This window comes from Carassius auratus, chromosome 25, assembly GCF_003368295.1.
Source record: "Carassius auratus strain Wakin chromosome 25, ASM336829v1, whole genome shotgun sequence".
In the NCBI taxonomy this organism is placed as follows: domain Eukaryota; kingdom Metazoa; phylum Chordata; class Actinopteri; order Cypriniformes; family Cyprinidae; genus Carassius; species Carassius auratus.
This window is the reverse complement of record NC_039267.1, coordinates 13,943,810-13,966,333: the sequence shown is the minus strand read 5'-3', so window position 1 is coordinate 13,966,333 and position 22,524 is coordinate 13,943,810. Positions and strand designations below refer to the sequence as shown.

General features: G+C 36.8%; 1 protein-coding gene across 18 annotated transcripts; it reads left to right on the top strand.

The window, feature by feature from the left end:
- Positions 1-204: 204 nt before the first annotated feature.
- On the top strand, positions 205-20,921 carry tpm1 (tropomyosin 1 (alpha)). Of its 18 annotated transcripts, none has more exons than XM_026202803.1 (10): positions 217-521; positions 1,648-1,773; positions 5,852-5,985; positions 8,343-8,460; positions 8,969-9,039; positions 9,836-9,911; positions 12,434-12,496; positions 12,713-12,782; positions 14,891-14,969; positions 17,322-17,557. In XM_026202803.1, exons 1-10 carry the CDS (start codon positions 408-410, stop codon positions 17,323-17,325), a joined length of 855 nt encoding a protein of 284 aa, XP_026058588.1. In that variant the 5' UTR covers positions 217-407; the 3' UTR covers positions 17,326-17,557. The 18 variants fall into 18 exon arrangements, with proteins under 18 accessions (XP_026058591.1, XP_026058590.1, XP_026058589.1 ...); XM_026202798.1 differs by lacking the exons at positions 1,648-1,773; positions 9,836-9,911 and adding exons at positions 1,386-1,511; positions 10,360-10,435 and having other exon boundaries at positions 221-521; XM_026202796.1 differs by lacking the exon at positions 9,836-9,911 and adding an exon at positions 10,360-10,435 and having other exon boundaries at positions 230-521.
- Positions 20,922-22,524: the final 1,603 nt, after the last annotated feature.

Genomic DNA, 22,524 nt, shown 5'->3' with positions numbered 1-22,524 from the left:
GCGTTTTGATGACAGTGCGTCACGTCGAGAGTGCGTCTCGAGACCCCCGTCTGCGTTCTGTTCCCTCCCGTCGCGCTCAGTATGTGTGAAGACGTCTCGAGGAGTTCGCCTTGCCCATCACACCCCTTATAAAGGCATATAAACGGTCAAATGTCGAGCAACAGCGAATCGCCTCCCAGATCCATAAAAAAGACAAGGGGCATGGAGAAGCAGCCCAATGCGGCTGTTTCCAAAAAAGTATTGAATGTCCGGAGGAATTCAGTCACCCCTCCCGTGAAAGCGCGTATTTGAGAGCGCGCACAGGAGCGAGCGCTCGCACTCCAGCTCTGCGTTCAGTCCCACGCGCTTCTGACCCTCGCTCCTCTCCGGACATTTCTCTATTGCAGCCCAGCAACCCATAAGCAGCCATGGATGCCATTAAGAAGAAGATGCAGATGCTCAAGCTCGACAAGGAGAACGCCTTGGACAGAGCCGAGCAGGCTGAGGGAGACAAAAAGGCAGCGGAGGACAGGAGCAAACAGGTCTGCGGTTTTTATGAGGACTTTTAAAAGTTATCCATAACGCGCACGCGCGCTACTTGATAAATGGATTATTACTGCGTCTGAGTGGATTTATAATGACAGAGAGAAGGGTAAAAGTAACGAGTAGGGGAATTAAACTTTTCAATGTCAATTAATGCCCTATTTCATTTTTCAATGCCCTTTTATTGTCACACAGCTAATGCAGAAACATGTAACCTTTAATTCATTAACCCTTAATGTTCCACTGATACAGGATCAGATAGCTTACCGTCTTTACTTACTGACGAATAATAGCCTATTTTTGTAAGTTCTACTTGATTTTATTCATTTTTTAGTGTTTCAGTTATATTTTCATCATTGTCAGGCTAATTAAATTCAAAATGGTTGAATAAGATAATGACAGTAGGCTTTAGCTTAACTTTTGGATTAGGCTACTTAAACTGAAGTATTCAGTCAACCGTTTATTTATTTATTTATTTTAACACTGTTACTGTAGTAGCCTAATTTCAAAATTAAAACCTTGTTTTTTCCCCTTCTGACCAATTTAAAACTAGTTTGGTAGATACTATTGAGTATTTAACCCTTTGTGGTATCATGAAGGCTATACAAACTTTTAGGAAGTATGATCCCAACAAAGCAGGCTGTAAAATAAATAAATCAAACAAATGCAAATAAAATGCAAGTTTAAGTTTAAGTTTAAGTATATTTTTGAGTTATTAAATAAGTCCTTGGGTCTCTGAGACCACAAACAGAAGCAAGGGTTAAACAGCATGTTTAGTAGGCTATTTAAAATAGACATTTAGTAACATTTCTAGTAAAAGTTGACCTCATTTGTTATGAAAACTGTCATTTATGCATGTGTAGTTAGAAGACGAGCTAATTCAGTTGGAAAAGAGGTTGCGGGTAACGGAGGACGAGCGTGATAAAGTGTTTGAGGAGTACCAGAGCGTGGAGGAGAAGCTCGTGTCCGCCGAGGAGGTCGCCACCAAGGTATTTCCCTGAGTGAACTCCCTAACATTTCTTTCTTCCCTTCTCTTTCTCTGTCGGTCCCTTTGCCTGCCACACACCACGCACGCTCTGCTTCCTGCACTTCACTGCTGTCAATCAATCACTCAAACACGCACAGCTTGAGGATGACCTCCTAGCACTGCAGAAGAAACTGAAGGGCACTGAAGATGAGCTCGACAAATATTCGGAGGCTCTGAAAGATGCACAGGAGAAACTGGAGCTGGCTGAGAAGAAAGCCGCAGATGTGAGTAGCTATATGGAGCATCACCGCCTTCTCCACGCATCTTTTCCTGACACTTTTGGCATGCCACACCTACATTATTTACAGATAAGAGTCTGTTTTCATGTTTGAGGATGGTTGTGAATATTGCTTTCGGACCCAGGTTGCCCTTTTTTTCCTCAAACGTCAAAAGAAAGTGACGTCACGCTGTATATTTTGGCCTTGCGCTGTATGTGTGACGTCACTTGTGAACTATATGGCCAAAAAGTCACCTGTGGCGTGATATTATTAACACAATCCGAATATCTCTGACCAAACGTGTTCTATTAGTAAAGGTATGCAAACATAAATAGGCCTACATGATTCATGATTTTAAATTACAAGACGTGCATTCCAAGACAGAAGAGAGAGAGCAGGCAGACTGTTATATTTAGCCTAGTGCTTTATATGGTCAAGACTCAGAGCCACTCCTTGTGCTCTGCCCTTGAGAAAGATTGACCGACTGAAAGTCTTTCTTTTAATATTGCCAGTGATTCTTTTAAGACCAAATTGCATTCTGAGAATGGCATGAGTAGACCAAAGTCTTCACAAGTATTTGCATTGCTTTTGCATGATACAAGACAGTCCTCTAGCCTGGCCTCATTTGAGTCGTTTTGCGTTTCATTGATTCGTCATGGGCTATTCAATAATTGAGAGGTATTTAAAATCAAAATAAGTCCATTTAAAAAACATATGTGAGTAGAAATTAATTCTCACTCAGTTTTGTTTTGTTAAATCTTTGTAGCATGTTCTTGAAAAGTGCACACTTGGACCCCCCCTCGTGTACATCAACAGAACTGCACAGAGGACGCAAAAATAGGTTGTATTTAAATTTCAAATTAAAATTTTTTTTTTTTAACATTACTGGTTAACGCTGATTAAATTATATAAATGTTAAAGTAATAAAATATAAATTATAAAATGTGTCAAATTAATTATAAATAATATGAATTATCATTTATTCTTATTATTTTCGTTTAATTTAATAGAAATCAATTAATATAATGTGTGTGTGTGTGTTTGATATATAATAGTAATATAATATTAAGTTAATAAATTATAAATTATTTAAATATAATAGTATTATAATATTTTTGTAATTATTAAATTGTAATAACTAGAATCATAATAATGTTTTATATATATATATATATATATATATATATATATATATTAATACAATATTTGTAAGTTATTAAATTATACGTTATATGAATCTAATATGTAATATTATTTTATTAATATGTTTATATTATACGTATAACAAAACAATTGTCCATGAAAAATAAAATACAACGGCAGTCAGCTTTGATCAATGCTGTTATTATTCCTATAGAGGGCGCAACAGGTCTAAAGAACTCGATTCGAGGCCCCTCCCACTGAACCTATTCCATATTTAGCAGCTCAGTTTCAGCACCAGCACGCTACTCTAGAGTCAATTACCCATCAGGCTACTGATAAACGCATCCAGGTGTGCAACAGGATGTAAACATGTATTGCACATCCTCCATATGACTTAAAAATAAACTACTATTTAAATGAATTAATCAAATGTGTTATGTGTTTTTCATGAAACTAAACATGCATTGCAGTTCACCTCTAAAATGCCTCAGATGGGAAGACTGGTAGATAAGCCCTAGTTCACAGTAATGACGTCGCTTGAGGCTCGCCTATGAAAACATGGTTACTTCCGGTGTGATCTGAATCGTCGCTCCGCGTCCTCGCGCACACACAGATCAGGGGCAGCAGCGTCTCTGAGCTGTGTTCATCTGAAGGAAACGCGTTCAAAGACGACGCTACTAGTGCTCGTTTAGAATAAGAATGGCGGCTACATCGCTGGAAGCAGTCAAACGGAAAATAAAACAGTTGCAAGAGCAAGCGGACGGTGCTGAAGAGAGAGCGGAGAAACTGCAGAGGGAATTGGCGCTCGAGAGGAAATCCAGAGAAGCAGTAAGAACGCCGAATTATACAAAGTATCAAGTGCACGTGAAATGCGCCGCGCTGCAGTGGAACGTCGCGCGCATTCCATGCGTTCCGATGTGACGGAGTTCATTTAAACAGTCTCGTACTGAACGGATATGATAGTGTGCACCGTGATGTGCGGTATTAACATAGCGGATTTACCAGCCCGTCAAACGGCGACATTTGTTTCACACCCGTTTTTATAACAACTTAATTTTTCTTATTTGCAACAAACAGTAGACGCGAATTAAAAATTTGCCAGTGTGATTATAACCTGACGCATGTAAATGGAGTTTAAGGGTGCTGAATAATGATATCAGATTTGTATCCGAACGAGTCGTTCTTTTGAGTCGGATCTTGAAAGTGAATATTGAACCGGTTCACCTAATCGGTCTGATTGATAAGTTTACGGGTTTGACTGAAACGGTCTAAACAACTATAAATTGAATATCTTAAACTTGTCTTGCTCCTAATTAAGCGAATTGATGTGCGGGAATCGTTTCGTTTGAACGTGAGATTAAACATACATTTTGGACTACATTTGATTACTTAAATGCAAATCCATGCTATAGTTTGAACTGAATCATTATAATTTGATGTAAACTAAAACATGTCGTTACATTACGTAAACATTACGAATTAAGAAGACGCATGAAATTATATTTGAAAAGGTGTATTTGAAATGGAGTCTAGACTACGTGATGACAATTACGTCTGAATGTCAATTAGCGAGTCGTTTTTGAGCCGGTTCGTTGAATTGATCCGTTCGAAAGAATCGATTCGCGGAAATTAGTCGGACGTTTTGAAACGGGATGTTTAAACAAGACACCATGTTGTTTTCACCCCAAACTTTGAGATTGCTGATGACATCTCTGTCCAAGACTCATCCCTGTGTTTTCAGCCTGTTTTCTTGTTGACACTCGTAATTGGAGACTCTGGTTATAATCCAGTTAGTTAAGGTGTGCTGCTGTGAATAGGTCCTTGTTTGATGACAAGTTACGCTGGACCAGAGGCTCTGAGTGTAATCATCTTAGGCTAATAGCCTACAGCAGTTCAGTAGTGATCTTGTACCGAATTGTTTATGCAGGCTGTGCTGTAGTGGTTTTATCCTAATGAATAGGAGTTGCTGCTGTATGTTGACATCTCATGAAGCATTTTAGCTCTTTGCCTTATATGGCCAGTCCGCATCATCACGTACAACAGGACTCTGCTTAGTCATGCTGAAATAAACAGTGATGGCTCTAGTTTGCTATAGAAGCATGGCATTAATAATTAGTCTTAAAACTCTGAGCCCTTTAAGGAAATGTAGGAGTCCACTGCTGGCTGTCAAGGTTATCTGTGTTGCATTCTAGTTTTTCATATCTCAGCTGACAGTATAACATGCACTTTGCCCCAGGTACTTCCCTTTAGTGGAAGGCATTTGCTTATTCCTGGACTGGGACTTAAGCAGAGGTCATTTGTTATGCATGCTATAAAAACATAAATATGCACTTACATTTTGATGGTGTAACAATATTACATATTTAAAATACTTAGGAATATATGTCAATTAATTAAGCATATGTTAAAGGTCTTATAGGCCAGATTACACATTGGATGAAAAGTGGTGACTCAACACTATCTGAACTATCAAAAGTTGAACAAAATGAATGTGGCAGAAATTTCATAAAAATTCAATAATTATGCTCCCATTCCTTTTCTGAATATAATTGAATATAAATTATTTATTGTAAAGTGAACGGCTAAAATAGTTTATAATGTTTGTTAACGTTTCATTTTATTGATTGGTATTTTGCATTATTAAATGCAATAAAAAGGTAATAAAATGTGACTCCCCGATTTGAGTTTTCACAACAATGCTATATTTATGTGAGGTGTGCGACCACAGAAGAAGAAATCGCTCGGTCTCAGTAGATCTTAATGGAAGCTAGTTAGTACTGCCGTTTATAACCAAATTACACCGTCGGCAAAACCTGGTTACAAATACAAGCCTGACAAGTTCTTTGAATGGGAGCCATCAGCATTTGTGGGGTGTAGGTGTCCCTGTCTGTGAAATCATCTGGTCTTGAGCTTTTATACCAGTTCCTCTGTGCTCTTCCAGGCTGAGGCTGATGTAGCGTCCCTGAACAGACGTATCCAGCTGGTTGAGGAGGAGTTGGATCGCGCACAGGAGCGTTTGGCCACTGCCCTGCAGAAGCTGGAGGAGGCCGAGAAGGCTGCCGATGAGAGCGAGAGGTTGGTACAGTACGCTGACTTTCACTTTACAATTACAAAACATGGTGTAGTATAGTCTAAACAACTGTGTAGTGAAATTAAATGCGGTTGAAAGTCTAGGGACAAGCTGCTTTACAGTTGTGTGGATATCAGCCAGGTTACTGCTGTGTAGGACTACTAGTGGAATTTTGTGAGTGAATCATTCATGTTCGCTTTTGGCATTTTCACTTTCGTTTTGATGGCATTTTCATTGCCTTTAAAAACTGACTATAGCATAATATTTTAAGTGTGAACTGAGGGCTATTTAATTGGTTGGACCTACTGAACAAATTTGCTGTTTACTGAATGAATCAGCTGCACTCAACATCTTGTGCCCAAACTGAATGAACGCAGAACCTCATTTGAGAACAAACCAAATAAACATGTTTTTTCAACAGAACTCCTATGTAGTGAAATTATAACTTAGAACATCTTGTTTGTGAGCAAACTAAATAAACACAGTAAAATGAAAATAATGCAGAATCTTCTTTTGTGAACGAAGTGACTAAACTGAACGAGCTGTCTTGTTTGTGAATGATCCAAATCAAATTTACTTGCAAATTGTTTGTGGGCGAACCGAATAAAGACAGGGTCTCGCTTAAGAACAAAATTGAATTAATGGTGTATTTTATGAATAAATTGGAAAATCTTGTTTGCACCAGAGAGATACCATTTGGATCATTCACAAACTCATTGAATGCAGTATAACGCTTGTAAAGTAATTAAATGAACCGTAAGAAAGCAAATGAATGCGATCCAATATTTCGCTTGTGAGCAAACCAAAATGAATCGATTAGACACTGTAATCGCACTTATGAGCGAACTGAATAAACGTGAATCTCTTGTTTGTTAAAGAACTGAAATAGATGAACGTAATATCTCGCTCTCAAATGAATTGATTGAGTGAATGATTCAGTGACTCATTCATTGAATAAATCATTAGATAAATATTTTTTGAACGACATAATTGATTCGAGTCACTTGGACGAATCAAATCACAACTAAACATTACTGATTTAGGTGTGTGACTAAAAAAAGTTTAAATTTTAAGTATAATGCTTTAGGGTTTTTTTTGTTTGTTTTTTTATTGAAGATATATGTTTTTGGCGTTTTTTGCCTTTTATTAGGATGGGATGGTATTGTAGATAGGAAGTGAAGAGAGGGAGTGGGGCGTGGTTTTGAGAAAGCTCTGTGAGCCTGGACACGAACTCGGGATGCTGAAGCGCAACTGTACTGCCCACAAGGCTATTGGCATCGACAGTTCAATTAATCTTATCTTGTGCAGCCAAGTTACAAACAAATAAAAATCAAAAATCAAATGAATGGCCTTTCAGTTCTTATTTTACTCTCAGGAATGTGGAATCGAGTCAGTTGAGCATGTTCCTCCTCCTCTCGCAGTAACTGTGGTTACTGTATGCAGCTCAGCCGATGTGTTGCTATTGAAATGACAACATGCTGCCTGCATCGCACATCTGGAGCCCTGCATAAAGACTGTTTGTGTGCGCCGAGGGAAGTCCATGTGATCTGTGTATCACCAGCACCACGACCCTACATGAGTAGTTCGTAATCGTAGTTGTTTAGGAAAGTATTATTAATATTATTATTATTATTATTATTGCTGAAAAATTTTGGGGGTTTGTTATTTTTATTTTATTTTAACAATAAAATAAATTAATTTTAACTAAATAATGCTATAAAATAAATCAAAGCATTATTTTCATACATTAAAAATACTTGTAGTATAAAACATCCAAAAATGTGTGTCAAGTTTTAATTTCATTTTGGTTTTCACTTTTCACCAACACTTTTTTTTTTTTTTTTTTTTTTCTTTTTTTTTTTTTTTTGGAAAGTTTTGAAAAGTCCTGGAAATGGCTTTGCACATGTGGTCGGTCGTAGTTATGTGATGCTGTTTTTGGCCTTAACCACTGACATGAGTTGTTTGCGTAGAGCCAGTGGGTTCCTGAATAAACAGTAATTTGTAGAGCCACTAGGCTGCATTTCCCTCCCTTTGTCTGCACACACAGAGTCCCTCTGTCTCCAGCCCAGCATGCCTGCATAGAACCACTCTGTACCGAGACCTGGCCTAGCGCTTAAGTGCTTTTCCCTCCCATTCATCTGTTCTGACAGTGACTGTTGTGATAATGCGAGAAAACATGGGTTTAAAAGCTTAAACTTTGTCTTTGATCCCAGAGCTTAGTTGCAGATAAGTTGGCTGCTTTAAAAAAAAATATCCTCTTTTTTTTTTTTTTTAGCAAGCTATTGATCCAAACTGAGTCCTAGTAATGCTATAGAGAGATTTTGTTCTCTCTTTCAATCCATTTCTTGCTTTCTCCTTCCAGAGGCATGAAGGTGATTGAGAACAGGGCTCTGAAGGATGAGGAGAAGATGGAGATCCAGGAGATCCAGCTCAAGGAGGCCAAACACATCGCTGAGGAGGCCGACCGCAAATATGAGGAGGCAGGTTTCCTCCGCCACCAAACCACACATGCAAATTACTTCCTGTCTAGTCACATGACCTTTCACACTTAAGGCGTGAGCAAGCAGATTCTCGGAGTTCAGCATTAGCATAAAAAAAAAAAAGATTTGCTGTATTTTGTAATCTGATCAAATATAGCTCTGTGGTCTTTTTTTTTCTTGGTGTTTTTTTGTTTTGTTCTTTTTCTTGGTTTTTGTTTGATCTTTAGTTTTGGATCTTTGTTGTGTTGTTGAACCTTTTTTTTTTTTTTTTTCTTTAATTTTTTTAGGATGGTTTATTGCTTTGTTTTTGTTTGTCTTGTTCGTTTTGTTTACTTTATGCTTTGTTTTTGTTTGGATCTTTTGTTTCATCTGTTTGTCTTGTTTCCTTTTGTTTACATTTTGTCTTGCTTATGTATAGAAAGTATTTTTTCCCCCCTTTTAAATTGGCTATAAGTAGAAGTATGTAACTGTCCCATGATCTGGTGTGTGTGTGTGTGTGTGTGTGCAGGTGGCCCGTAAGCTGGTGATCGTTGAGGCTGAGCTGGAGCGCACTGAGGAGCGCGCTGAGCTGAATGAGAGGTACGAGACTTTCCTTCAGCTTCTGCATGTCTGCACAAACCTGCACATACACACATTCATGCTTGTGCCTGACTCTCTTCACACACTCACACACCCTTACAGATTCTGTGTCAAGAGGCATACACACAGAATACGTGAGATGCTAACTAGCCTTTTACTTTCTGAGGCCAATGAATGCGAAATGAATTAATAACTAGAGCTTCTCTGTAACTGATTATTGCTTTGTTTAACATTGGTTTCTGTCCTACAGTCCTTTGTAACCAGTATAAGAGCCTCTTCTGACATATTAATGATACTTTCGTCAGCACTCTGTGTGCTCTGCTTGTCCCGCCTCCAGCGTTTCTGATTGGTCCATTGATTTAAAACTGATGTATTATACGGTAACACCATTTTTAACTTGAAATGAATGGTTTCTGAATGGCATCCTTAGGTGTTGTGATCTATGCCTCTAAACAAATATACCCACCTCCGTGCTTTCTAGTATGCGTGAAAAAACAGTAGGTCAATAAGTTGTATGTCTGCACACAAATAGTACAGAAGATACTTGATGACCTTCTACTTCCGATTCTGACTCTTCAGTTTGCGCTTGATGCACGTACCAACATTAGCTTAGACGTAACACAGCAATGCGTCCCGTGGGTACATCCCCTAAGAATTGTACTTCCATTTTGCCATTGGCTAATACCTGCTTCACATTTCTGTTTTGGTTGTCTTATGTTTTTTTTATTTTTGCATGCACTGTTAACTTGCATGTGGCCCGTGTTTGGAATGGCCTTCTCTCTTCACACACTAACAGACGCCTTCGAAGATTAGAGGATGAGCTTCGAGTGTTGGACCAAACCTATAAGTCATTAAAGGCATCAGATGAACAGGTACTGCGCGCCAGTCATTAGGTCACATACAGCTAACCCTGTGTAGTCTGTAAGAGGCAAAACCACGGTTTCCCTTACTTGCTACCCGTGCAGCTTTATTTGCTCCATCTTTTTGTTTGTTTGTTTAATGTCATTCTAACTTGGCAGGAATACTGCAATATGATTTCTTCTCATACGGTGTAACTCCTAACACCTTGCATGCAGCAGTTATGTAGACTTTGATTCTTCATCATCATGGCTCATTCCTGCTGTGTTAAGGGGACTTCGGGCTCCCCTTGTCTTCCATCCCTGTTTTGATTGATTTGGGGTTTTTGTTTCTTTTGTTCCTCTTTCCTCTCTTCCGGTTCCCTGATGTCCCTCTGTTCCAACCCTGCTTCTGGTTCTCCTCCTCTCAATGTACCTTTCCTCCTCTTGTTCCACGTCCTGTGTTCTGTGTGTAAAACACCAGCAAATGCGCTGAGCTTGAGGAAGAGTTGAAAACTGTGACCAACAACCTGAAGTCCCTGGAAGCCCAGGCTGAGAAGGTAGGTGTGCTGCTGCTGCTCTCCCAGGCGCACCGTCCACCCCTCCTCCTCCTCAAACCGGGATAACCAGTGTTTCTATGTCTAACAACCATCTTTGTCTGTGTATGTCAATTGTGCATACTTGCTTTCTGACAAATTTTCTGGTTCGTACTGTGTTGGTGCTGGTCATTTCAGAATCAGTGTTTTTTTTTCTTTTCATTTTTGTTTACTTGATGGTCATTCTTGGTAAGCTTTCTGGATGACCATTATAATCTCATTAAAGTGAAGTCAGTCCGTGAACACTAAGGAGCAAGTTAACTTTGTTCCTGCATCCGTAGTTACATCTGTATATGCAGTAGACTTTAGCAGATTGATTTTGATCAACGTTAGTTACATGACATTAAAACGTTACCATACTTTAAAAGCCTGTAATATTGAGTTAATGCTAGTACTGTCAAATCAGTTAATCGAGATTAATTGCATCCAAAAATGAAAGTTTGTTTACACAATGTGTGTTCTGTGTAGATATTGATATAAATACACGCATGTGCGTATATATTTAAGAAATCCTTGTAATATTTATATTTATACATTAAAATACTAATAAAATTTTAATATATATATTACACAGTATATCTGTGAAAAGTGAATAATGTTAACAAATTAAGAGAAATCATACAAAATACATGGTATTTATTATTTCAAAACAAAAACGGTCATAGATCATCCAGGAAACCCCACACTGTTTTTATCTCGTGGACTAAATCTAAAGATCTGTTAAGTAAAATAATACTCAGGGCAATATGATGTCGCTTATTCTGTTAAAATTATTTGCATTTTCTTAAATTCTGCAAGTGTTTCCCAAACTCTTCCATTTCGCCTTTATGCGTGTGTCTGTGTGTGTATATTTTATATATGTGTGTGTGTGTGTATTTATGTCTGTTTGTACATTTGTGTGTATATGTACTTATTATATTATATGCATGCATTATGGTTTATCAACATTTTATGTTTGTATAAAAAATATCTATACCGTGTAGGACTGTGCAAAAAAATCGAATGTGATTTTCATGCACCTCTCATCAGTAAAGACGCTCCTGTAATTAGAAGTATATCTCCCAGCACGTGTGTTCAGATCAGGGTTGCCAGGTTTTCACAACAGATCCTGCTCAGTTGCTTCTCAAAACTAGTCCAAAACTAGCCCAATTTCACCCGCTTTCACCCGCGGACATGAAAAACAACCACAGACTTGACAACATTGGCTGGCATTAACTTCACCGAGCCGTAATTCAGTGACAATCTACACAAAATCGATTTTAAAATCGGTGGCGATTCTTTGTCGATTTTGAAAGCGATTTTGTGTTAGTTGTCAGTAGACTACAGCTCTGTGTAGTAACTGCCGCTCCACATGAACCAGTGTTGCCAAGTCTGCGGTTGTTTTCCATGTCCGTGGTTTGAAGCAATAGTAGCGTGATATTTAGCCCCTAAAATGCAAATTTTACCAAGACAACCCTGCCAAAAAACAAAACGTATATTTTAACCCCTTGAAGCATTTTTTTTTTATCTGGGAACCTCCTGGAATCACGATTAGTTTTGGACTAGGTTTGAGAAGCAACAGGGCAGGATTTGTTGTGAAAACCTGGCAACCCTGATCTGAACACACGTGCTGGAGGTAATACTTCTAATTAAAGGAGCGTCTTTACTGATGAGATGTGCATGAAAATCGCATTCGATTTTTTTGCACAGCTCTAATACCGTGTACATTTCTACAGTGACAACTACTCTTAAACTTCTTGATGATGCTTAAGCCTCTTCTATGGCATCCGAATTGGATATTATTGAAAACTGACTAAACTGTCCATGATGTTATCATTTACAGTAGTCAGTCCTAGATATGAGAATTGGAGAAACCCCGTTCTGGTTTCTGTGCAGTAAGGAAGCGTAAGAGTGCTAACGCAGTGTTAAATGCTCAGGTGCTGGTTTGTGTTTTGACGTCTGTTCCTCTTCTGATGTCTGCAGTACTCCCAGAAAGAAGACAAATACGAGGAGGAGATCAAGGTCCTCACTGACAAACTAAAGGAGGTATGAACATCATTCATGATGTTTAGTCATCCTTCTGTCCAGGGGAGGCAAATATATCAAGTCTTGTATCAATATATGAATAGTTTTAGATCACTTTTGCTGAGGATGGATCACACAATAAAACTCATCTGATTAGATGTTCTGGGCATTAAAATACTTTATTGGCTACGAATGACTGTCCCAGTGGTCTCAGTGATTTATTTTTTTCTGCTGCAGGCCGAGACCCGTGCTGAGTTCTCCGAGAGGTCCGTCGCCAAACTTGAGAAGTCCATTGATGACCTTGAAGGTACGACTTTCATTCATGAGTCATTTCCATTCATACGTGTGATTGTGAAGCATTCAGAGCGACTACTGCTTTCGCTTCAGGTCATAAAGCTTTCAGCCTTTTTTTTTTTTCTCTACCGTCATTCTGTTCCTTAAATCTTCTGCCCTCCTGGCCTGCTTTCAGCTTCCTTATCGGTTCAGTTGCACAATTAAGTCTCACCTTTTTCGGAGAGACCAGTCATTGTGCAGATCACAGACTCCACATTGTTTTGTAAGATGACACTCGTGTTACTGAGGTCCAATTACACGCAGCATTTAAACTTGATTAGGCTTTTATGAGCTGCTGCTAAATAGTCTTCTCCTGTTCTGCTCGTATTTGGATTTACACAAGCCCAAGCTCATTTTCATAACTGTACCGCCATGTTTGCACTTTAATGTATCTGTGATAATTGTACATCCCGGTCAGAGAGGCTTCAGTAAGATCCTTAACAGGGATGGTTTATCTGAAAATGAAACCGTTTTTTATTTGCATTCATGTCAAACCTGTTTTATTTAATTTATTTCTGTGGAACATGAACCAAGATTTTTCACACAGGAATTCCCTGAGTGCTCCTTTCCATTAATAGGAAATGAAAACGAACCCCAAAATTACAATAAAAGCACCATTAAGGAATTATTACACAACCATTTTTTTTTCAGAGGATGCGTTAAATTGATCAAAAGTTACAGTACAGATATTAGTTGCAAAAGATTTCTTGTTTACATAAATCCTGTTTCTATTCATTAAAGAATCCTGGAAAAAATGCATTATAGGTTCCAGAAAAATAAGAAGCATAACTTGTTTTATAAGTTGATTATATAAGTTGTTTTTTTGCGCATCAAATCACTATAGGGTGATTTCTATAGGATCATCTAACACTTAAGACTACAGAAATTCAGCTTTGCATTACAAGAATAAATTACATTTTAAAATGTATTAAAAAAGAAAATGGTTATTTTAAATTGTAATAGTGTCACAATTTTTCTGTATTTTTGATCAGAATTATTTAAAAATATTTAAACATTAAAAGTGTATTTATTTCATATTATTGGTATGTTATAATGCAACCTTACAGAAAGTTCTGCAAAAGTAGTCCGTAGCTATGTTTGCATCCAAAGTTACGAATTAAACTTCTGCGCAAAATTGGAATATTGCATAAAACATTTGCGAATAAAGCCCTGTTCCATAAAGTTAGTTAAAGGGTACAAAATCAACCCTTCCTGATTAACTTGCTCTAAATGTCATGAATTTTATTTGCTGCATTAGAAGGCACTGTTAATAATAATTTATTGCAATAAATTACGAGCTTCACAGCGCAGTTAATTATAATAAAGCACTTTGACGAAACTTTGCACAGCATCCGAAATTATAGTTTTGTCATTTTAACCTTTCCTTCTGTTTTCTTACCAGATTACTTAGTTGAGCATGTAAGGTTTTTTTTTTTTTTTATATATACATGCACATCTTGGCGTTTCCATCAGAAATGTGGATAAAATTAGGTGGATGTAAACATAGCTAATGACTTTTGCACTATGTAAGAAAAAATTATACAAAATATTCAAAACATGAAAGTTTGACTAATGACTAGAAACCAGTGACACCTGGAATGACGTCTAGAAAAGCCATAATGAGTTAAATGAGATTTAAAAGCCTCAACGGGGGGGGGGGGGGGGGGGAAGCATTCTGGGCGTTTAGCTGAGATTCTTTTCCAATGAAAAATTCAAGTCCTACAGGTTTTAAACAACACGAGTGAATAAATAATGACATAATTCATTTAACATCTCGTTAAGTGACCTGTGAGAATCCCTGTTTGGTGTTTCACAGTGACTCTGATGAATTTCTCATGGTCTTTGCCTTGTGTTTCAGTTCCTTTCCATTCCTCCTTAATTTTATTTTCTGTTTTCCCTCCACTCTCTCTCTCTGTCTTCACGTCACTCTCTCGCTGTCTGTCACTCGGTTCACCGGGGCCTGTCTTGCCGCTGGATTGGATGCTTCACTCCTGCACCTGTTTGTACCCCTTCCCTCCACCTCTTCCTCTCCACCTTCCTCTGTCTCCCCTCCATCAAACACACCGTCCCGAATCCCGATAGATGAGTTATATTCCCAGAAACTCAAGTACAAAGCCATCAGCGAGGAGCTGGACCACGCTCTCAACGACATGACTTCAATGTAATTCATTTGCTGTCTCTGCCTGTGCCTGTGCTTTAACCCCATTACCCATAACCCCCCTCTCACCCACTATATGACTCATTCTTCTGGTTAAAAACTATCTCTGTAACTCTACGAGGCTTATGGTTCTTGTACTGTTATTTGAGGTATTTGAAGTATTTGCTTATTGCAAATTTGTCCATGGGTTTTGATGTTAAGGCCATGGCTTGTAGAGTCAGTGTAGAGTCATAACAATTGTATTTCTTAATTAGAAATACAATTAACTCTCAAATGTTTGGTTCAGTTTTTGCTGGTCAGAACTAGGGCTGGGTCATATAGCTTTAAAAGTTTGTCCATTTAAAATTTCTATAAATGTAAAATTAAAATCTTTGTCAAATTTAAATATATAAACATTAAATTATTGTAATGTTTGAGAGAGTTTTTAAAATACTGAAAATGTGAAAAGACATTTTTTCTAAATAATTTTTGTTTATATTAACATGCATGTCAAACAGCTTCTTCATATATAAGCGTGTGTGTGTGTGTGTGTGTATATATTAAATGTATGCACATTACATGCGTATATGCAAAAACATCCATTCAAGAGTTTTAAAATGTCAATATTAAACATTACTAATAATTTTCTTGACAAGGATGCATTACATTGTGTAGAATTAACAGTAAAGAACTTTAAAAATTACTACATTTTACTGTTCTGTGTAAAGGACAAAGGTTTTTTTTAAAATAAGAGAAATTAAGCAAAAACTCTTCAACAAAAATGTTTCTTACTCCCCAATTCATGAATGAATTCAGAATGATTTCTGAAGGATCATGTGACGCAGAAGACTGGAGTAGGCTAATGATGCTGGAAATTCAGCTTTACATCACAGAAATACATTTATTTTTTTAAATGTATGCAAATAGGGAAAGTTATTTTAGACTGTCATAATAGGGCTGTCACGATAACAAATTTTGCTGGATGATAAATTGTCCAAAAAAATTATCGCGATTAAACGATATTGTCGTTCTAAGACCAGCTTCAACTAATATAATGATAATGGCATAATAACGCAGGTACACCTTTTCAAAGATCAATAAACTTATTTTATGGCAGATTGGGAGCAAGAAATACCACTTTGTGTGGCTTAAAATGTATTAATTTTGTATGTTGTATTATGTTTATAAGTTAGGGATGCTCATATTGACTATTTAACCAACCGAAAGTAAACATTTTGACCGATGAAGGGCCGTTCACATATCACCATATCACCTTTTTTGCTCAAGTTCGTTTTTTCAAATGCGGTATGCGCGCTCATAATGGAAGCAACACGCTCGCAAACGTGCAAATTTTTTCCAGGCCCATCCCCACCGCATCGAGTTAAAAACAATTCAGCTTTTCAGAATGACGCAAGCGCACCAGACCATGTGAAAAGAACCAACTCACTCAGCTTCCTTCGGGGTGAAATTCCCTGTTGTTTTTGAAAAATGGGGTGCACCCAAACACTGCAGAGTTTAGTTTTCTTCGTAAATAAATCTTGTAGCAGAGTTTTTCGGTGGTGGAAATCCATTACTGAAATGTAAAGTTTAAATAAATGTAAATTAAAATAAAAGTTTTTAAAATAATTTATCGCGGCCGAAAAATGATCAAGCTAATTTTTTTTTATTAATTGATTTATCGACTATCGCGACAGGCCTACGTAATAATTTTTTACGTTTTTTTTTTTTCTCTATTTTTGATCAAATAAATTCAGCCTCAGTGAACATGGGAAAACACTAAAATCTTACCAACCCCAAACTTAAAATGTAAAGTGTAAGTGAACAAACAGGGATTTAGTCAGCTAACTATGTTTAGAAATGTTCACAATATTTTAAATATTGGTTCATTTTAAAACACAATAATATAGAAAGATGGAGTATATCACCCAGCCCTTCTGATAGCTCTGTATGAAGTCTTAACCCCAAAGCATGTCAGAAATGCACCATGGTTTTACAGTGGCAAGCGTTTCATGCTCGCTGACTTCCTGTGTGTGGTGTTTCTTCTCTGGTACTCATCTACTAACAAGGTCTTCTTCTGTTCAGAAGACAGGCCCAAAGCCTGCCGTGTAGAGATGCTATCTGAACACGTATGATGTTGTCTGATCTGTAGTAGTTGTTTAGGAGCGTGAGCTGCTTGGTAAGTCAGCCATGTGGTTGTTTGGCTTCCCTCTATGGCCATTCAACATTAGTGTTGATCTCTGAGATGAATGGAGACTCTTTATAATGAATGAGCAGCATCGTGGCTCCTGTTTGTGGTGGTTTCTTCCCTCTTCTTGTGTTTGATGACTTTCTCTGTCCCTTCCATCACCTTTTCTCTTACTTTTCCCTCCCGCGCAGATAAATTGTTCATCAAAGACGCGTCCCGCCAGCTGAACGACTTCACTCTGCTCTTTCCAGCCTTTCTTTTCCTCTCATCCCTGTACATTGTGTTTTGTTCTCCATCTCTTCTTGTACAGAACCTTTAATTCTTTCTGCTTTATGTAAAACTATGTAAACGTCTCATTTTTTGTTTCATTTCTGTGTGCTTTTATTGCTGTGGCTCTAATAAAGTCAGAAGCTCTGGTAGAAGTCATGGGTTTCTTCTATGGTTATTGTATGAGCTCTTGTTCGTTAAGTGTCAAATAAAGGTGATCTTTTCATGTGGGGAACGTTCCTAAAGCGCTGCATGTTGGCTTCCCTGTATTTACATGTTAGGCAAATTCATTCTCTCCTACTATTCAAATGTCTGTGGCTTTTTAATCAGGTTTTCTCAGGGAAGTAGTTTCTGATCTAAGGTCTGTTCATTAAACCGCATGATTACCTGGCATTTATAAGCTGTGCTAGTAGTAAAAGTCAAAAATAGCTGGCATCACTAATAGTTAGGTTTGAAAGAAGAATTCAACTCCACTGAAAATGAATCCTATGTCGAATTGTAGTGCGTGTTGAGAGATCTGATAGACTTGCATTACAAGAGCTGATCTGAGCCACTTCTGTGAGGATCTTCTGTCTAATAGACAACAGTTCTTCAGAAAATCACCAGAGTCACCAGATCCTATTATTATTACTACATATTCTGAGTAAATCGTAGCTATGGTGTTTTAAAACGAATTCCCCACTTTTTACTGTAAGAGAACAGTGTTGCAATAATAATGCAACATTTTTAAAGCTGTGTGTGTGTGTTATGTATGTGTGTATATATATATATATATATATATATATATATGTATATATATGTATGTATGTGTATATATATAATATTACACATGTTTATTTAATTTTAAGTGCTTTTAAACTTCAAATGCGTGTGTTGTTGACTCTTTGTGTTTTCTCAAAGTCAGCTCTCGCTCCTGATCTTCAGTTTACATATTCTACGAAGGCATTCGAATTAATGTGAAGTACAGTGAATCTTAGTCCTATGCTAGTTAGAGATCTACAATAAGGGTTTTATCTTCTGCTTTCTTTGACAAAAAAAAAAAAGCTAAGCTTTCCACCGATGTATGGTTTGTTAGGATATAACCATATTTGGCTGAGATGCAACTATTTGAAAATCTGAGGGTGCAAAATAAAAAAGTAAATCTAATCTGCTAATCAATCATTTTGATACAGTAGGAAAAATCAATACGTTTGAAAATTTCAAGCTCTAGTTTTTTCTAATAGCTTAAGCTCTTTAATATAGGTGTAATGTAACCGAAAATGATTGTCCATATGCAATCGCATGCTTCCTGAAATTTAATGATTTGTTCGACATTTTCAAGACTGTCAAGTAATTTTCCCAGTTTTGCGACAGCTGGGTCTGTCGTCCATCAGCAGTTAGTATTGTTGAGCTAGTGAGTTTATCCTTCTGTCTACTCATGATTTGCCGCCTCCAGGTGAAATGCTCCTAACCTGCAGCTGTTCTCATTTCTTCTTCACTCTGTGTTTCTCTCTTTCCTCTCTTAACCTGCTGCCGCTCCTGTAGACCATCTCTACCAGCAACTCGAGAAAAACCGCCTTCTCTCTAACGAGCTAAGAATGGCCTTGGATGAGGACTAAAACTAGTGTGGCTTCTTTTCACCAAATGGTGTCTAAAATGAATGCTGTTGTGAATGAGAGTTCAAGGAACGTGTTTTTGTAACAAGGTTACACTTTTGCTGCCTTCAAGTCATGCCGGAAAGATAATTACTAGTTGAGATGTACCACAAAATAACACATTGTTGGTACATTGCATTTTGTGCACTATTGAATTTTTATTGCATTATTTAAAATTCTAAATATTTAGTTTGATATATTTGTTAAAAAAATGGATATCTTTGCTTTTCATCGGAAAAACAAATCCTTTGTTCTTTACATTTTATATATTTATTTTTTTATTTATATTAGTGCTGTCAACTGATTCTGACTAATCACATCCAAAATAAGATTGTTTACTTATATATATATTTGTGTGTGTATATATAAATAAGTGTGTGTATGGTGTATATTTACATGGAGAGACATGCATACATGAATATATTTATATTCATAGAAATTATATCATAAATATTTAATATGTAAATGTAACATTTTTCTTTTACACACATACATACACATATATATATATATATATATGTTAAACAAAAACTTATCTGGGATGCGATTAATCGGTTGACCGAGCATATGTGTATATAATTTTTCAGATGCATTATATAAATCATCTTTCCTGTCAACAAAAAAAAAAAGTCTTGACTTTGTTCATTCTTTATATTTAATAGGGTTTAATTTATTACACTGTTTATTATTATACATTATTATTTGAATTCTAATTTCTCCTGCTGTTCTGAATTAAGTCGGGAAAAGACAAAAGAAAAAACACCCTGTTCAGTGAACGAGAAATGGACCTAATGCATCTATTTTATTGCAAACCAAAATCAATAAATTGCAATTTCCGAGCTCGTCCCAGATCTTGAAGGCAGCATGTGGAGAATGGATGGCTAGCACTTTAATCAGGATGTCATCTAATGCCTTTTGCTTTATGCAAGAGTCAGCACTCTTTTACTTTGTCCGTCATACATTTATATATTAACACAAGTATATCACTAAAGTATATGTCAGTTATGGATATTTATATGAAAGCATGAACTGAGGATGTGAACCATGTATGTTCAATGCTCAAGGCCTCCACTGCATGTTATTCCCTACATGCTTTGCACTGATATTAACGTGTCTTTCACTTGATGTTCTAACAGAGAAACTCTCTCACGCTAAAGAAGAGAACCTGGATATGAACCAGATGTTGGAACAGACTCTATTGGAGCTGAATAACATGTGAATCCTGCTCACGTAACCATGACCATGTCTGCATTTTGTACTTTGTTTTTGGGTTTTCTCGTCCTGACAGTAATCAGACTGAATAACATGTGCCATTTGTTACAAAAGCTTTAGTTTTTTTCCTTCTCTTTTATTTTCTGTAATACTGTGGTACATGTTTGTTTTTATTCTGGTTGTGCACAAAGTTAGCAACAATTGCACTTAATTCAATGTATGCACATAACGGTTCTAGTGGACACGTCGAGTCTGAAGCCAAGTTGAATTGAAATTGAGCGTTTTTTGTTTTTATGGTGTACATGGGATTAGGTTGTCCTGTGTATACTGGTGCTACTGTGAAGGCGGTGTGTAGCTTATAGAGTTAATGAATGAAAATATACATTTTCCCAATTTGGATCTCATTCTTTGTGCCAATATTTAGCCCTAAAGGGACTTATTTACCCTCCCAACTTGTATTTATTTTTGATCTCCCTTCCTAGTTTTGCAGCAAGATGTCAGGCAACGTTTATTTGTTGAGTTCACTTGTGCCGAAACCCATATTTGGAAAATGATGAAATCATATTTGGTTGTGCCTCGTTCATTTTAGTCGTTTTAAATGTACTGTAGGTGTATTAAATGTCATATAAAAATGTACAAAGCTAAAAAATATAAATAAAACCACTCCGTTTGACATTTTCTAAAGCCTGGGGTCTGTTTTTGAGGTGCACTGAATTGTTCACTATATTCATTACAGAGCTTTTCATCTCCTCCCACTCACTGCTGAGAGGATGTTGCCTTACAACACATGCTAATCAGACTGCCTGCTTCCTGTTACGTCTCTTATTTGCTTATTCTGTAGCACAAGTGTCTCGCTGCAGGAGTTCAGTTGTAGTGTCTGAGCAGCTGGAAGGTGTAGCGCATGACTCTGCAGGACGTGAACTAACCAAATGTGTTCAAATTGTTGAAACCACTTGATTACAGAAGCAGAGCCTTTCAGCCAAAGTGGATCTGGAGGCTGTGCCATTATAACTGATGCAACATTTGTGCTGTCGACGATAGTGCTGCTGCACCATCAGGTCAAGGGGATGTTTAGGGTTATCCGCTATTTCAAGCTTTAAGTTGGAAAAATTCAGCGTCGTTGTTGACCGCTTCAAAAGAAATGTTGAAAGAACACACTCGGTGTGAATAAAAAGATCTAATGTTATTATAAATCTAATATAATTAGAAATTTGAATGTATGTGGGTGTATTTTTTTTCCCTTGTGATTAAGCATTATTATAATATTTATTTTATTTGAGAGGAAGAGATTTAGATGAACTAAACATTACAATATATTACTAAGCATTTATATATTTGATATTATATATAATTGTATTATATCTATGTATATGTGTGTGTGTTTGTATATCTAAACATTATCCTATTATATATATTTGTTTATTATAATAATGGTATATATTTTTTATATATTCTCATCTTAGCATTTCTATAATATATTTTTCCTTCTGATCTAAACATTACAGTAATAGTAAATATAAGCATTTATGTATAATTTAAGATTTTCGTCTGACCTAAATATTGTTATAATATAATTACAATTTTTCTATTTTTTATAAATATTTCTGTTTTTATTATAATTTTGAGGTTTTTTTTAATGATAATATTTTTTTCTTCTGATCTAAGCATTTATATCATGTATTGTATATTAAAATATATCATTTTATATTTTTTAGATAGTGACACTTTTTTTTCCCTTCTGATCTAAGCACTAGGCCTATTATAATGTAATTATAACTAGATTTTAATAACAGTTTCTCCTGGTCTAAGCATTAGTGTATTTTTATTTATTATATACTTATAATTTTATGAGCTGAAATTTAATAACATACTGTGATTTTCCACGTATTTTCTTCTACCCTAAACACGGTCTTGCATATGCACATCCAGAATGAAGAGCCTGAGCCTCTATTTAAACGCAGTTTGCGTTCAGGTGAGTCACAGAAGTTATGATTGAGCATGTGCGCCTTAATAATTCTAAGCGATAAGTGATCGTTCCTGTTAATAAACATACAACAATGAACTCTACATCACTAGACTGCCTGCTGGTCGTGTTCTATGACATGTATGTTAATGTTTGTCCTGAAACTGTCCAAATAACAGCTGCTATCGCCTAAATGGTACATTAGGGGAAGATTGTTTTTGACAGCAGCGTTAATGAGCGTGAAGGCGGGGCTTGCTGTGAAGAACAGAATGCGCACGTCTGATTGGCTGACGACATAGTCACAACTGGCATACGAGC

Coding starts and splice junctions, on each gene's coding strand:
- tpm1 (XM_026202806.1), top strand. CDS start 408: ATGGATGCCATTAAGAAGAAGATGCAGATGCTCAAGCTCGACAAGGAG. Junction 522..1,385: donor CGGAGGACAGGAGCAAACAG/GTCTGCGGTTTT, acceptor ATGCATGTGTAG/TTAGAAGACGAGCTAATTCA. Junction 9,912..12,433: donor TAAAGGCATCAGATGAACAG/GTACTGCGCGCC, acceptor TGATGTCTGCAG/TACTCCCAGAAAGAAGACAA.